This window comes from Megalops cyprinoides, chromosome 8, assembly GCF_013368585.1.
Source record: "Megalops cyprinoides isolate fMegCyp1 chromosome 8, fMegCyp1.pri, whole genome shotgun sequence".
Classification (NCBI taxonomy): Eukaryota; Metazoa; Chordata; class Actinopteri; order Elopiformes; family Megalopidae; genus Megalops; species Megalops cyprinoides.
Genome location: NC_050590.1, coordinates 18,095,685 through 18,112,367, shown reverse-complemented (window position 1 = coordinate 18,112,367; position 16,683 = coordinate 18,095,685). Strand labels below are relative to the sequence as shown.

The following is a 16,683-nucleotide window of genomic DNA, read 5'->3' as shown; positions in this document are numbered from 1 at the left end:
AGTATCTAACAAGCTTCAGACCTAGTCACCTACCTATTTATCTGGTAGATTCCCAGAAAACGTTTATATGCCGTTATAGTTTAACTAGCAATGCAATACCAGGTAGCTACCTACAGCCCCTTTTTAATGTGAAAGTATCTCTTTATTAACAGAACCAGTTGAACCAATCCTGTTAAGAATTACTGCTTACTAATTTGTTTAATGTTAAATGATAAATATTGCTTGCAAACACATATGATAAGAGACAATCGACTGAAATAACTCGATTACCATGATATGTAGGCTACGTGTATGTAACAGTCTTATTTAATGTTGGCTAAGATAACTAGCAAAATGCAACACCACCACTAGGTAGCTAGCGAGCCTTTGCAAAATTCGTTAAACAAGGATGATTAGCGACCTAGCAAGAATTGGTGCTACAGCTAAAGTTAGCTTGTAAGCCAACAGACTGAAGGGTAGTAATTTAAACAGGCACTTCTGACCAGCGAATTGTGTAGTTGGTATAGTACAGATATTCATTAGCTAATTATCTGGTTAATTTACTGTAACAGTTAACTTTAATTTAACCCCAGAAAGATAGCTGGTTACCTAGCTAGATACGTTTTTGATTAATCAGTGGTGCTACAGCTACAGTTGAAAGATGTTATCTATTGATACTTATTCACATGTCACTGATCACACAAAAGTAAGCAAGTCTCAGGGCTATCTTGTACAGGCAGGCTAACTAAATACATATTTGGTTTATGCAGAAGGTCCCTCCACAATTGTCTGCCTGCATCAGGCCAGGTTGAGAGCTCTTGATGCATAATAGGAAACTTGGCAAAAACTGTGATGATTATAAATAAGATATTTGATGTTAGATTTCACCAGATTAAATGCAAATGTGGTTCATAGTTAAGATATGGTTGTTGTAATGTCAAAAGTAGACTGGATAATGAACCCAAAACACGCAGAGACCTGTGGTTTGGATTTCAAACAATTCGATGAGAATGGATTTAGGCACTGTCAAATGCTAGGGTAGGGTAGACAGGACAGGCAGATATCACCATGAGTAGAATTCAGTGTTGTTATGTCAGAAGCCTGTTTTGCCTGTTTTGTTATTTTATTTAGATTCTACACAGTATCTGCATCATCTTCTAGGGTAATGTAAAACCCATATGACATCAATTACAGTTGTAAGAAGGCCAAACGATCTTTGTCTAAGTGGGTAACAGTTTCTGATAGCAACTGATGTAAAAGCACCCACTGTTCTATAGCTATAGTCCTTTGTTGTACATGTTAAACATGCTTTATATAAAGATTTTGGATACAACTGGGTATTTTAGGGGATTGTACCACCCTGAATATATTGTCCATTGGGCAGGAAAATTAAGATATGCTGGTATTTATGTAGCTCAGTCCTAAATGGGACAGGCTTTAGGATCTTGGGGTCTGTGGTCAGAAAAAGGAGCTGAATGGTTCCTTTGAGTGCAGCAGTATGAGGGAAAGGCAGTATAGAGTTTCTTCACATGCTCATGGACTGAATGTCAAGCTGGAGGAAACTGGCAAAGAATACCGACACAACTTGTGGTAAACTGTCTTTTTTTATCACACATATGTGATTTGTAATATTTCATTTGTAAAATGGTGTACAAGTTTTCAGTTTAAACAAAGGGCAAGACTGATTTCACCTTAGCCTGTGCTTGGGGCATGTGACTGTAAGCCAGTACAACCTGAGGATGTGAAAAGCAATGCATGTAAAGCAGCTTACAAGGGTGTGACAGCTTCCTACTTGGAGTGGGTAAGGTTTCTGACAGAAGGAAGTCGTATATGGATGTTTATTGATGGATATGCCATATATGGGTGTTTATTTAAAGTTGACATGTGCATGCAAAGAAAGGGACATATTGTAAATACAACAACAGTACCTAGTTTTAACAGATAAATTAGAATTAAAGAATATTTCTTACTTCTCTTTGATGTGCTATTTGGGGTTTCTGTGTTCTACAAGTGTATGTATTGATACATGGCTCATTTTGATAAGCTCTGGTTGCATTTTATTTCTTAACAGCTGCCATCTTAAGGGGATTGTTCGATTTTCACAGTTGTCTTCCTGTCTTGTGATACACATTGATATATGCTTCATGTAGGAATCCTCTGTACTCTCTTTTTTCGTCATTGCAGTCCAGAATAGAATAGATATTTTTTAAAAGCTTTGAGTAGTATTCAACAAAGAATCTATTACAGAGGAGGTACAGAATATACAATAAGAATCTGTTTTTTAAAGTTTCTTCTTAATTTTGATGCCTTTACACAATCTTGAGATTTTGTTAGTTCTTGCTAATCTGACCATGAGAAAAAACAAGTTTAGCCTAATCAACCGCATTGAAATGCCAAATAGAAATAAGAATATGCTTGTGGAAAGTTGAATCGAGTCCATCTTCTCAAGTTTTGTGGAACATATTGAGATCACGCAACATTTTAGTGTAAATATTTGTTTGTCCATGCATTTCCCAGTTTAACCTATTTTCCTCTTGGGAGTGCGTTGTTACTGAGAAATAGAATTCAAATTAAGACTCATCTTACCACCAACATTACAACGTATTTTTAACGTGTTAGTATATGCAAGTTTCCGGACCAAAGAATTAGTCATAAATGTGATTACTGATTTGTCATAGCGAAATGATGAGTATCGAAAGTAAAATCACTTACCTTTTTAACAGGTGCGTAGAAAACAGATCCATGCGTTATCTTCAAATGGAAGAGACCGCCAACCCGCATGTGTCACGCCCCCCTACCTACTGCAGATCATTAATGTAGGTTGTAGAATTGCTCACTTGAGAGTGCTTCCAAACGTGGACTACATTTGTCACGAAGCGTAGTTTTGATCTGCGTTTGTTCAGCGAATATAGGCTCTAACAAGACTTTAAATCTATGGGAGGTCTCAAGAGTTTGGAGTTAACAGTAACCCTTCTCTTGGTCCAGGTAAGTTTTCTCTTCGTTTGGCGCGGTTTGCGCAGTACTTTTGTAATTTAGGCTTTAATTCCGCAGTGAATATCGGTCAGCGTAGTTAATATACGTAATAATGTCAACTGTTTGTAAACCTAATACGTTGTTAACCTGCTTTATTGTCAAATATGTTTAGTCTGTTTGTCATTTTTGATGCTTTCGATAAGTAAGTGGCTACGATGTCAGGGAATTGCTAAAATTACAATTTACGTATTTTACGTTAGGCTGTATGATAGATTATCTTAAAGCTGATTAATTTATGATAAACATTTAAAATACCTTTCAGTTGGAAATGTCTGTTTACGATTTAATGCATTTTAACGCCACAAATGTAGTTGCCTCTCCCAACGCCTACAATAGTTTTTTGTTTGAATTTTGTTTCAGTCGCACAAGTTAAGACAAGTTTGAGCTACGGAGTTCCATGCTTTGAGTTTAAATGTATATTTAAAGTTTACGTTTGCTTTGTCGAATTGATAATGCTTACTTGTTGCAACATTGAAGGTCTTCACAGCAGCATTTTGTGAAGGGGATGGACCGTGCCAGCCTGGCTTAATATCAGAACTTGAAATATTTAGAGTGAACAGAACGCATGGTCACACGGTCAAGATCCTGGGCCAAGGTAGGAAACCGTAACGTTCTATAAAAATTTCCAGACCACAAGGATTTGAATGTATGTAACCAGTATCATCCAAACACATCTGCAGGGGGCATTTTGACTGAGCAGTCAATGTTGAGATTTCCACCTGAGGAACTAGTTTGACGTTAATGCACTCATTTTTTATGCTCAGTGATTTAAATTAATGCTTTTGAAAAAGGTCATAAATCTGGTTTACACTATGGTAGACATCTGTGCAGGGGTTTTGTTTTCCATGAAAGCGTCCAGTGTGGGCACTGAACAGTGCCTGACATGCCCTTCCAAATATCCATCCTGTATTTTATCAAAATGTTTGAAATGCGCATGCCAACAGCATTTAGTCAAAACATGTTGTGGAGTGCTGAAAATGTAACAAATTGATTTTCTTGGCCTTTGGTTCAGTTATTCCCAGCGTTTGAAGGTTTTTGCAGTCTTCATCAGCTTGTTTTGTCTGCTTCCTTCACACAGGATACACAGTTTTCATACAGTGTCAAAAGGAACAGATTACATTCTAACCCTGGTAGCTCAGCTCTCGAGTGTAAAGGTCATCAATGCCCAGCTGTGAATAAACTACCACACAAGGCTGTGTGTGTGAGAGAGAGAGTGTATGTGTGCGTGTATTAGTATTGTGGATCCGGTGTAATTGTATGTTCATTTTGGGTTGAATACAGGAAGAGATTTGCAAATGGTTCAACACAACCCTTCACCTTAAGGCTGGTTACATGATGGAAAACTTCACATCCACTTGAACTGCATGGGAAACTCAGATCCAGGGAAATTTAGTCCTGGTACAGGAGTTTGTTTCCACCTAAGCAATTAACAAAGAAGCCAATGTGGTTGTTTTGACAATTTAAACTTTCTCTGAGTTCTGAGTGACTGTGTATACACACACACACACACAAACACAAACACAATTCAAACTTTGTTTTGCATAATATAGGTGCATAATATGAGTGAGTAGTACAAATTAAAATTTGGGCTGCTGATTTCAGCACTCGTTATGCTTACATGCATGTGAATGCAAATTTAGTTTGACGGTTATGAATTATGTGCAAGCCATGTAAACATCTTACTTTGATCATTTTAATGCAATTAAGTTCTTAAATGCAGCTAACAATTGTAAGAGAGGTGGAGTACTCTGATCTTCATATTATTTTAGTACGACTGGAACTTGTAAATGCCATAATCACACCTCTTAGTTTGTATTAAAGCTGTGCATGTCTTAGCGAAGAAGAGAAAAGACATTTTCTTTGTGGAAAAACTTTACTGCTGATGCTAATGTTAACAAGGCAGTAAGCTTTGTCTAAGAAAGTGCATGGCAAAAGCCAACATTTTTGGAGTGAACCAGAGATTTCTCAAAGGACATAATCTCAAAGGGAATTAGCTGCATTACGCACGGTAATGGTGACTTTAAGACGGTATGTGGCTGTAGCCGTCTGACCCGAATGAAATTGGTGGGAACAGTAGCATGCCAATTTTTTAGGTCACTCCAGGGCTAAAGCCTCTGTCCCCTCCTAATACCACTGTCTAATGCAGAGGTGTAAATGGATAAATCAGACTTGTTTTAATTGCAGTATTGTCAACAACCATGTTATTGTGTTCATGTTAATTGAGTCAGTGAGAGGTGCTGAACCTTCCTGTTAGTGTCACTGGGCATGTAAGCGCAAGCTTTCATGTTACCTGCCAACAGTGAGAAGTGACATTTTTTTGCACTTTCTCAAGAAAGCAGAAATTCTAGTTTGATTGTTGCCACTTCATGGTGGATGTTTAGAAATGCATCACGAGATGCATGCACAGAAAGAGCCTGAATGTTTAGTCAGAAGGTGAAGTCTGACCTGTGAGGAGTTGTATAGCTTTACCCATGAAATGTGAACATGTAAGCAAGGAAAAGCACAACATAATCCATTCAGAAATTTCAAACTGGCTTTGCTGTTATAGTATATGGCTTGTTGTGTTAAAAATGAAAACAAAGGCTTCAGATTTCATCATGTCATACTAGTACAACTGATTGTTCTATAGCGTCTTGAAACATTTCACAATTTAAAATGCAAGTTAAGGTGTTATGACAAAGGTCATTTCCTTATATTGTAAGCTATTACAAAATCTACTTTTCAAACATTTCACTCAGATTACTGAGCAAGAGATTCAAAGATTAAAATATCTTTGAAATACAGGGATTGATTGTGTGCCAATTTCTTCCTCTTATAGTTAACATGGAGAAAGCTAGTTTGTAGATGTAATTTCCTTAATGTAGCCAGCCTTCCCATGAAAAAAGATTCAACCTTTTATCAGTTTGGATAGATGGACAATATACATCTGGAGTATTGGGATTTCTGTGTGCCAAGTTTAGGTCATGAACCCTTTAAAACCCGTTTTCTTTATACATAGAATGAAATTTTAAAAAAAACTATGCTTATTTAACAACACAAGAATTCCTGCCAACACCTAGTGAAGAGCTCTACCAGAGAAATTGTGGCAGTTTTGCTGCAGGCTTTGGCATGTAAATTAGTTACATTTATGTACCTGAAATCTAGATTTCTGGGTTGTGCCCCCCTCTGAAAATGTGTCTACGCATCAACATCTACCCAAGTGGTTCAGATTTTTACCATTTATAGTACTGTGCTGTTATCTAATACTGATGTTTTTGCCTCAAGATAAACCAGCCCTCAGGGGCAGGTAGCAGTGTCATTGTTCACAGAGCTTACACTAGCTTTTTTAGAAAATCTTTTTTGCAGGCATCTTGAGTACTTAAGGAATTAACTGAAGACATTTTGCGTTATGACTTTGTGTCTCAGAAAATGGCTATTTAAAAGTGTGATGCCATTTCAGGTTAATTGTAGTGCTTAGTGTTTTTAAAGGGAATTAGCTGCATTATGTTGGGCATAAAGACCACTATGAATACATTGATCTTTACTATTGCCACTTATTTGCAGTGACAAAATTTGTCTGTTTGAATCCTTGCATGTGGTATGTTCAAGTCACTTTGAGGTTTTTGAGAGGAATGGGAGAAAATTCAGTTTTGTATAGAAACCTTTTGCAAGTATTCATTCTGTGTTAATGCAGCATATGATGGAAGTTTTAGTTCTGTCTTAAGCATGTGTGCAAGATCCCCAGGTTTTCACTTAATGAACACATTAGATGATAGATGTGTAGATTAGATGTGTATAGAGTTCACTTGCTGAAACTGTTAAAATAGTGCACTCTGCTTATTTGTTCCCAATTGTTTCCCTTGCATTCTTAAGATGCACCTCTTTTCTATTATCTAAGTCAGTGTAGAATGTTAAATGCCCATTTTTCCCAGCTACATATTTTTTGTTGTAAGACTTGACTCAAGTGGGCAGTGTATCTCATTTCAAGACATCTTTTCTTGCAGAATTGACTGACATCATTGCACTTAACTAAACCTCCCTTTTTTCCCCTAAATATTTTGCATGCTGTGGAAATTGACATGAGGTGAAGGATTGACTGCAAATTCTAAACATATTTTTGCTTATAATGTACCATTGCACATGATTGGATATTGCATTACAAGTTGTGAGTGAACTCAGTGATTATTATAAGTGCATTGCTTGATTGTAACAAGAGAATTATTTACTGTAGGACTGATTCTGTTCTAATTTTTTTGTCATGATAAGCAGTTTGTCAGTAATTTTCATATAGTGTGCTGCAGTTTCACCTAATAGTCAAGCACGACCATCATTGTCCTCTTGTTAGTTTAATGGTTAACTTGAAAATGTCAAATGTCTTCACAGTGAATATTTCTGACTGCAACGGGCAAAAGAGAGCCCAGATTCATGTGGAGGATGCCCATTTAAATGTAGACCAAGATGGAACAATCAGGCTGATGAGAGCTGTTACAGCCCGTGACCAACATGACAGCTTCTTGATCCATGCTTTGGACTCCAGGGGCAACAAATTCTCTGCCAGAGTGAGAGTTAAGCATGAACCCACAATCCACCAGCACCCTAACAATCATGACGACCACCATCGTCCTTATGAAGTGGCTAGCGTCATTCATGGTCAGGTAAGAAGACTGGATCTCCACTGTATCAGCTGTGGGGCTGTAGTGATCTAGTGTACTAACTGCTGTTGAAACTTTTGCCAGTTCTTGTCCAGGCTGACTTGGAGGTTTAGAAAATAAATAGAATTATGTTACACTGTTACTCCTCTTTGTCTTCATTTTAAGCCAGCTTGGATCCTTTTTTGTTGTTTAACCAAAACGTTGCACATTAACATTGGCTGCCCAGTAATGAGAAATAAAATATGGAAGGCCAAGCCTGAATTTACAGTGATGTTTTCTAGTACAGTGTGGTTTGTAGAGAATTTATGATGGTATCAAGTTGACTAGCTACTTAGGTAAAAACATTGGCATTATAATGGTTGTAGAAGGCAGATCTTATGGTCGACCCCTCCCCCCCTTGCACTCCCATTTTTAGTGTCTACATTTGTGTATTAGGCTTGTTTCACCATGATAACTTGCTGGAGTGCTGAGCATAGCAGATGCAATCCTCTGATATACTTAGTGACTTTTCACACCTCAGTGCACTATCGTGAAACAAATGGAAATCGGATGAAAGGTGTGTCTCCGTTGACATCATCTGAATGGCTCATAGGCACTTGACGTGTCGCAGGGTTCATGAAAAGTGTAACGAGGAAACAGACGTCAAACCCATGACTGTCCTGGTGGAACGAAGCCAATTGCATTGCTGTGAGTTCCCACTCATTGCTGGCAGATAACACAGCTGGGCTAAGCACACCATGCTGTAGGGCTTAACCTGCACTTGGAACATACACCTTAATTGACTAAGCTACCCGGGAGCACAGGCACGTCATTTCAGTAGCATTTGTACTACAAATCCGGAGCTTGATCACGTTTTTAAGAGCTCTGTGTGGGATTGCCTTTTGGTAATCACTGGAGGAAAGATCACTTTTTTATTATATGATTTCCAAATATGAACTTATGTTAAAAGCTTCCCATTCAAGATCACATGTCCATGGTATGTACTGATTGGCATAAGCTTACTTTTGTTCCAGTTAGCCCTATATCAAGAAAAGCTACCAAAGGGAAAGTGTTAAGATCTATTGTGGCAGTTATCCTTCTATATAGAACTCATTCTGTTGTATATAACCGCATATTAGTTTATCTTTAACTGTTTGTTTCATGAGTGTGTATTGATAGGTGATTACAAATTGCACCTACCAGAGGCTTTGTAGCCAAGTCAAATAGCAGAGGGACTAACAGGGGTGTCTTCTGTCACCCTGCTAAGTATAAATTTTGGAGATTTGATTGCTTGGCTTGGCTTTGGGGCTTTGTAGTTTTGTCCATGTTTTAAAACTTTTTCCTTCAAATTCTCTAATTTGAGAATTCAGTTTGTCTTGGTTAAACAGTTTCTTGAGGTTTGAGGCAATAACTATTGCTTTGTGGGAATTGAACCCATTTGATGGTTTTAAATTAGCTAGCTTTTAAATTGGTCTATCTGTGCTCAAAATGAGAAATCTGTAAGCTCCATCCTTTGGATCTTTTTTTTTTTTTTTTTTTTTTTTTTTGATAAAAGTAAATGGCCTCATTCAGTGTCTTGAGGAGATGATTAGCTTCATGGGTAAATGTTTTGTTGACATGAGAATATTTTGTTACAGTTTAATTCAGATGGGAAACCATCTGGGCTGGGAGCCTTGCCATTTCTGGGAGAGTTAATTTTGGGCTGGGGACCAACAGCAATTAACATCATCATTAGAAAATGATATTGTGATATTTGCTACTTTGTATTGTACCCTAATCTTGCCCAAGGATGCGCTAGTAACTAGTTAGTGCAAGTAGAACTTTACCTGCATATGTCAAGTTCACTTGTCTTTCGTTGCCCATTCACAACCAAGAAATATCTTTTCATTGTTGCTTTCGGTCTGAGCTAACGTTAGCCAAGGATGGTCTTTGCATTACCTATCATACTGGACCGTATCTCCACCACGTCCTTGGCAACGTATTTATGAGTAGCTAATGAAGTTGTGTAGAAGACACTCATTGTACATGTCCCTACAACGCCTCGACTAGTTGGCCTAGGTAGCTGATGTTCATTTCTGTCGCCAATTTGCAGATCGCAAAGATACTGTATGATGTACTTCTAGCCATAAACGAACTTTAGGTTCACACGTGATTGCGTTAAGCAAAACTCATTTATTCTCGTTAATGCAAAAACAAATAGAGTACATAGTAGAAGCAGATATAATAAATTTATACTTTGTTACTTCTTTCTTCCTTAAACTTGTAATTCGACCGAACCGAATTGTGAGAACTATATTGTCCCGTCCCTAGTCATCAGGAAGTCTGAAGAGGAGGAAGAGGGACTGGGTCATACCCCCCATCAACTTCCCAGAGAATGACCGTGGCCCCTTCCCAAAAGCAATGGTACAGGTAAGTTGGAGTACTGTTTGTTTGAATCCACAGCAGAAATTTCAGCCATTTTCTTTTTCATCCAATAATGGTAGATATATTTTGTTTTCAGATCAGATCAAGTAATGACAAATCAGTAAAAATGGAGTACAGTATTTCTGGAGCGGGAGCGGACCAGCCGCCAAAGGGACTTTTCACCATTGACAGAAACTCAGGTGTTCTGTACGTAACTCAGCCTTTGGACAGGGAGAAACAAAGTCAATACATGGTAAGTTGTCATTGCAGGACTCTGAATTTGAGAATAATCACAGCAAACATTGACATCTCTCTCCTCCCACTTCCAGCTTGAGGCTCATGCTATTGCAGTGGGTAAAGGTATAGAAGAGCTGCCCCTGGAAGTTATTGTAAAAGTAATTGATCAGAACGACAATAAGCCTGAGTTTACCCAGGATCCCTTTCTGGGAAGTGTTGCGGAAACTGCACCACCAGGTACGAAATTTCTCTTTTGCTGAAATCGTATAGTTCTAAGCAATGTGTGGAATGTAATTGACAAGGCAAACTGCCTTGTTACTATAGTTTGTTTTCAGTATATCTTGTTTGTGTTCACTCCAAATTTGTTTTTTATCTGTAGATTTTGAAATTGTGAAGATTTCTGCAACGGATGCAGATGAATCAGGATCACTTAATGCTGATATTAAGTACAGCATTCTGAGCCAAGAGCCACAGCTGCCAAATGCCAATATGTTCTCGATCAACCCTGTGAGTGGAATGATTCGACTTAGCTCATCTGGACTGGACAGAGAGGTATGTGTGTACATTTCAATAGTCTGTACTTGCACAAGTCTGTAAAAGTCATTTGCTAATTATGTATGCAATGTAATGCATACGTAAATTCCTGTGCACATATGCGCGCGCACACACACACATGTATAATAAAATATAAAATTATATAGATGAATTCAGATGTTTGACATTTGCATTCCCCTCAGAAACTTGCAAAATATACATTGGTAATTCAAGCTGCTGACCTGAATGGGGACGGTCTCATGAATACCTGCAGTGCAATCATCACAGTAACAGATAGCAACGACAATGCTCCCCAGTTTGAAAATGCTTTGGTAAGTTGTCTTTTGGTTGCATGAATGTAAGTATAAAATATCACTCATGAAATTGAAGTGAAAGCTTTTTTTTTTTTTTTTTGGGTGGGGGTGGAATAGTAGGTCTTCACAGTTGCTCTTTAATACTGTTTGAACTTGTTACATTTTGTGATGGAAAAATTTCTTTTGACAGTACACAGTGTCTGTCCCTGAGAATAAAGTTGGTGCTGTGGTGGTGAAAATGCCTGTAACTGATAACGATGAGCCCCACACACCTGCATGGTCGACCAGATACAAAATTATTCAAGGCAACCATGGTGGCTTCTTCAATGTCAGCACTGGACCCAACAAAGTGGAGGGCATTATTACTACAGTGAAGGTAGTATTGCATATCTCATATGTAGTATATTTGGAAAGGTTTGAAAAACTGTGATGGGCTAGAGTGTTTTTATTTGAAATGGATTTTGTCAAAAACAACGTGTTCCATTACTCAAATGCTATTTGTGTAGTCTAATGGGCATGTTTCATTCCCAACAAGGGCCTTGATTTTGAGAAGAACATGAAGTACACCTTGCTGGTGACAGTTGAAAATGATGTCCCTTTTGCCACTCGTCTGCCAACATCCACTGCCACAGTTATTGTAAATGTGGAGGATGAGAATGAGGCTCCCATCTTTAATCCAGTTAAGAAAATAATTGTCAAATCAGAGGACATGGCTGTTGACAGTGAGCTGACTCAGTACACAGCAACTGATCCAGACACGGCAAAGAAACAGACTGTGCGGTGAGTTCCTCAACCAGCCGTGCAAGTTTAGCACTGGAGACAGTCATAAGGTATAACGTGTACACCCCATGTTAACCCCATGCTTCTGATCAATACGTCTGCTAATACTATAACCAATTACTTGTCAACTTGTCAATCTCAGACTGTGAAATAGAATACAAGAAGGATCGGAAAATAAGAATTACGTTTTTTCCTCAGGTATCAAATTGAAAGGGATCGGGCTGGATGGCTGAATATTAGTAAGGACACTGGACTTATCACAGTTAAGAGCCCCATGGACAGAGAATCTGCCTTCTACGAAGATGGCGTATATGAAGCAATCATCCTAGCTATTGATAGCGGTACTTTTTAACCTTTTCTTGACATTTCTTGTAACACTATCAAATATAATTAGTTATGGCTTTTAAAGGGCTCGTTGAACTGCTCTCAGAAATGTAATTGTTTGAATTCTGTACACCCAGGTAAAGTGTGATATATCAAGCTGATGCCAAATCATCGGTCTTTACAAGGCTGCTGTCTGATTGCCTTGCGGGTTTCTTTTGGTTTGAATTGCCTGAGCTGTCTTAAAGTACTGTGAATAAATGCATTTGTGTTGAATTGATAGATGAAATCCCTGCTACCGGAACTGGGACCCTGCTGATTGAACTACAAGATGTAAATGACAACGCTCCAACGATTAATGAAAATTCATTTTCAATCTGCAATGAAGACTCTCAACCAGTCCTGCTGTCCATTGCTGACAGAGATGGACCAGGTTACACAGCTCCTTTCCGTGTGGATCTCCAAGGAACATCCAAGAAAAACTGGACTGCTAAAATGAATGACACAAGTAAGCAATACTGTACTTGATGGATGGGTTTGGCATGACTGATGGCCCAATTGCCATATATATAAAATAAAAATGTGTATGTATTAATGTTTTTTAATAGTCTAATGACTAATTTGATTTTACTTTTTCCCTGGTCATAGGAACAGGCATTTTACTGACACTTAGGACCAGATTGGAAGAGGATAACTATAGAGTTGTTCTAAAGGTCTATGACAGTCACGGTCTTGCCCAGGAGAGTACAGTTCTTGCTACTGTGTGCAATTGCAAAGGACAGTCTGTTGCCTGTGGGGGGAAAATTGCCAGCGTCTGGTTCCCTGGAATTCTGGGAATTTTAGGAGCTGTCCTATTTCTACTCTGTAAGTACCTCACCTTTGTCCAGCAACAAATATACTGTTACAAGTTACATGGTTATAGAAGACTTTTAAAAACTATTAAAAACTAGGAACAGAAAAAATAAAATTTTTCTATTGATAGATTAATCAACCATTTTACTGATTAGTCGATTAATCTAAACAATTAATTTTCCTCCAAAAAATCAAATTGACCATTTCATTTAAGTTCATTTTATTTTCACAACAACAAACTGTATGTCATTGTATAATGCAGCACAAAACAAAATGTAAACAAAGGTTTACATATTAAAGTGCAAAACTGTAGGTTTAAACTGGCAACTCCAACATAACAATAAATAAGAAAGAGGCCTGCGGCCTCGTGCCTATGACCAAATCACAGCTATGCTGATATTACAGTATAACAGCTCTCCCTCTCGCATGATATTGCTTAATTAACTTACACTTTTAATTATAGTGATCACAATTCAGATATTATCTACCGTATTTATGGCATTCCCTACACAAAGAAATGTGCTTAAAATAATGGGAGAAATAAAATAATTAGAAAAGCTCTCTCTACTAATGGTGTTTTAATAAACACGAATAGACAACACTTGGTGGTTTTCTAGCGGTCCATCATCCAGAATAGCGCCTGTGTGTTTTCTCTTCAGGTGCTCGTGCATAGCGCTAGTGCTGCTGTGGTATGCCATCGAAACATTGCAGTGTACAAACCACCTTTTTGTTTTGTGGAAATTGGAAGTACTCCCATACTTTTGAAGCCTTGGGTCTTTGGAAACTTTTACACTGAACCTCTTTTGCAACCGAGTCGGACTCTGCTGCAGCCGCCATAATTTTTTTAAAACTGTAGCATTGACTGGAGCCAGCCAATGACTGGAACCAAAAACGACTGATGTCATGCACACAACAATTACGTAGAGATATTGAAGGAAGACATTTGTTATAATGAATTGGAGCCTTTTAGAAATCAAAAAGGTAAATTCATAAAAATAAAAAAACGATACGTCGGTTTAAAATATTGATGTCAACGCATTTTCAGCATCGACGTCATCAATTACGTTGACTAATCGCGGCAGCCCTATTAAAAACAAAGAAGTTATTTGAAATGGGGAGCTGAAAATGCTTTCATTGCTTTCTAAAGCATCATGCTAGGCTTCATAGCACAGATATGTGGTGTTTATGGCTGTGTGTTCCACAGTGCTGCTGCTGCTGCTGCTCTTATTCCTGAGGAGGAGGAGGAGCGTGAAGGAGGAGCCTCTGCTTCAGGAAGATGATGTTCGTGACAACATCTACTTCTATGATGAGGAAGGAGGAGGAGAGGAAGACCAGGTGGGCAGTTTACACACAAACCAACCACAGACAACAGGATTACATTTGTGTCCCCAAATTTGGTCACCTGGGACATTGGTGTATTTGTGATGGCTTCAGTATTTTTTGCTTGACATTGATCTTGGTTTTCCCTCAATACAAATCTTTAAGGGAGGGGCATTATTTGGCCTCGGTAGTTGTCCTCTGATCCACAGTGAACTTGCGCATTATTGGCCCAAGGTCTGGCTGAAGTGTGGCCATCCCTTGAAGGCTCATTTAAAAAAAGCAAACACAAAATGAATGACTCATTTTTTATTTTTGTGAGGTATTTTGTTTGTTTTTTTTTTTTTGGTATTCTTTAATGTTTGTGTGTGCAGGGGCAAATTTGCATCTTTGTTTTCTCTTCAGGATTATGACTTGAGCCAGTTGCACAGGGGCCTGGATAACCGGCCTGACGTCTACCGGAACGATGTGGCACCGACGTATATGATTGCTCCAGAGTACAGACCCCGGCCCGCCAACCCTGAAGATATTGGCAACTTCATTGATGATGTGAGTGTAGCTTTTAGTCTGTTGCTACCAAACTAATAACAGCTGTAACTGGGGGGAAAGCATCACTTACTAGTTTCTATTTAGGCACTTTTGGGAAAGAGGAGTTATGTTTAAAAACTGTGAAAACGTATGAAATATAACTGAAAAGAACATTAGGAACACCTGTGCTGTTTCTTCATTGCTTGATTGAAAAATTCATATTCTCATCTCTTTCCTGTACCAGAACCTGAAGGCTGCAGACAGCGACCCTACAGCTCCCCCATACGATTCACTCCTGGTGTTTGATTATGAAGGCGGAGGCTCTGATGCTGGCTCTCTGAGTTCCCTTAACTCTTCCAGCTCAGGGGAGGACCAGGACTATGACTATCTGAATGAGTGGGGGCCACGCTTCAAGAAATTAGCTGACATGTATGGTGCAGATGACGACTAAAAAATCAACACGGTGTACTGAATGTGTGGTCCACCACGCTTTTGACAGGGTCTGCTTGGTTTTCTTGTGCCTTCACATCTGTTGTTTGAAATGGTGATTTGGGTGTAGGACTATTCTGGGTTCAGGTTCTGCACTCAGTTGTTAGGACAGGGAAATGTAATCTTTTGGAGCTGTCACTGAAAAGAATGTGGTCACTTGTGTTCAATGAATTTATTTCCTTCAGCTTGTATTTGTCTCGGTTGGAGGTCTTGTAAATATGATTTCTAATTAAGTTTTGTTACTGGATATGCATACTGCATGCTCAGGATTTCTGTTCTATTGCTGAAATTGAAACTGAGGTTAGGCATCAGTACACAGCTAATAAATGCATTTTCCTAAATGTATGTTTTAAAGCAGGTTTTGGTGTTACTGGCACTGTTTGGATTCGGAGTAATTTAATGCATGTTTAAGAAAAAATCAATTCATCAAACCTTTTTAATGACCCTGTGTCAGTAAATTACCCTGTCAGGCAAAATATCATCTGGGTCAACTCTTATATTTTGGGATGGGTATGTATGACACATTAATTTTTTTTAAATAAACGGACAGTGATACATGCCTCTGCGTTCATATCCCTGCAAAGAGGGATGACTGTCCACTTGCTACTGAGAAGGGAAAAAAACACAACAACTGGTGAACAGGCTCTTAATTTGTGGCTTTTATGAGCAGGCAAGTATTTTGCAAAATACTTTTGTTGTAATGTCTCATGCCATTCTGCTGCTACCTCAGTGATCCCTTCTGACTGCAAGCTGCTCCGACAACACTGGAGGCCTGTCCTAAAGGTCATGTAGTGCTTTATAACTCTACTGGAATGCAACTTCCTAATGCAAGGTTTGATCATTTTCTTCTGGAGTTGAGTCCAGACAATCTGCAGGCGCAGTCTTTTTAATTGTATGTGACATGTTGTTACACTTCAGTGTGTGCATTATCAAAGGATAAATACAGCAAAGGAGGGTCAGTGTTTATTCAAGAAAAATTCCTACAAAGACAGAATAAAAAGGTTTCTTTTTAAATCTCCACCAGTGTATCAACTTCAAAATCCACATTATTGTTAACGATCAATATTATTGAAAGATGCATAAATTGCAGGTGACATGCAGCCCCTGGCTACAGAGCTGTAGCCGTTGCCTCTGTCCTGCTCAGTGCAGCTCCATGTGGTGAGCCACTCTGTCTATCCTTCCACAGGCAACCCTACCACTCTGCAGCTTCAAGCTGTCCATTGCAGGGAAAGCACAGTGTTGCGTTCGCATGCAGCTTCTGTAAGGGCTGTGGTGACAGGTGATGT

General features: G+C 38.7%; 1 protein-coding gene across 1 annotated transcript; it reads left to right on the top strand.

Moving 5' to 3' along the window:
* Positions 1-2,832: 2,832 nt before the first annotated feature.
* On the top strand, positions 2,833-15,507 carry LOC118781712 (B-cadherin-like). The gene is made up of 16 exons (XM_036534715.1): positions 2,833-2,964; positions 3,490-3,607; positions 7,375-7,646; positions 9,933-10,031; positions 10,123-10,278; positions 10,355-10,499; positions 10,642-10,814; positions 11,000-11,128; positions 11,301-11,486; positions 11,646-11,890; positions 12,089-12,231; positions 12,495-12,719; positions 12,860-13,075; positions 14,268-14,398; positions 14,786-14,929; positions 15,153-15,507. Exons 1-16 carry the CDS (start codon positions 2,914-2,916, stop codon positions 15,357-15,359), a joined length of 2,640 nt encoding a protein of 879 aa, XP_036390608.1. The 5' UTR covers positions 2,833-2,913; the 3' UTR covers positions 15,360-15,507.
* Positions 15,508-16,683: the final 1,176 nt, after the last annotated feature.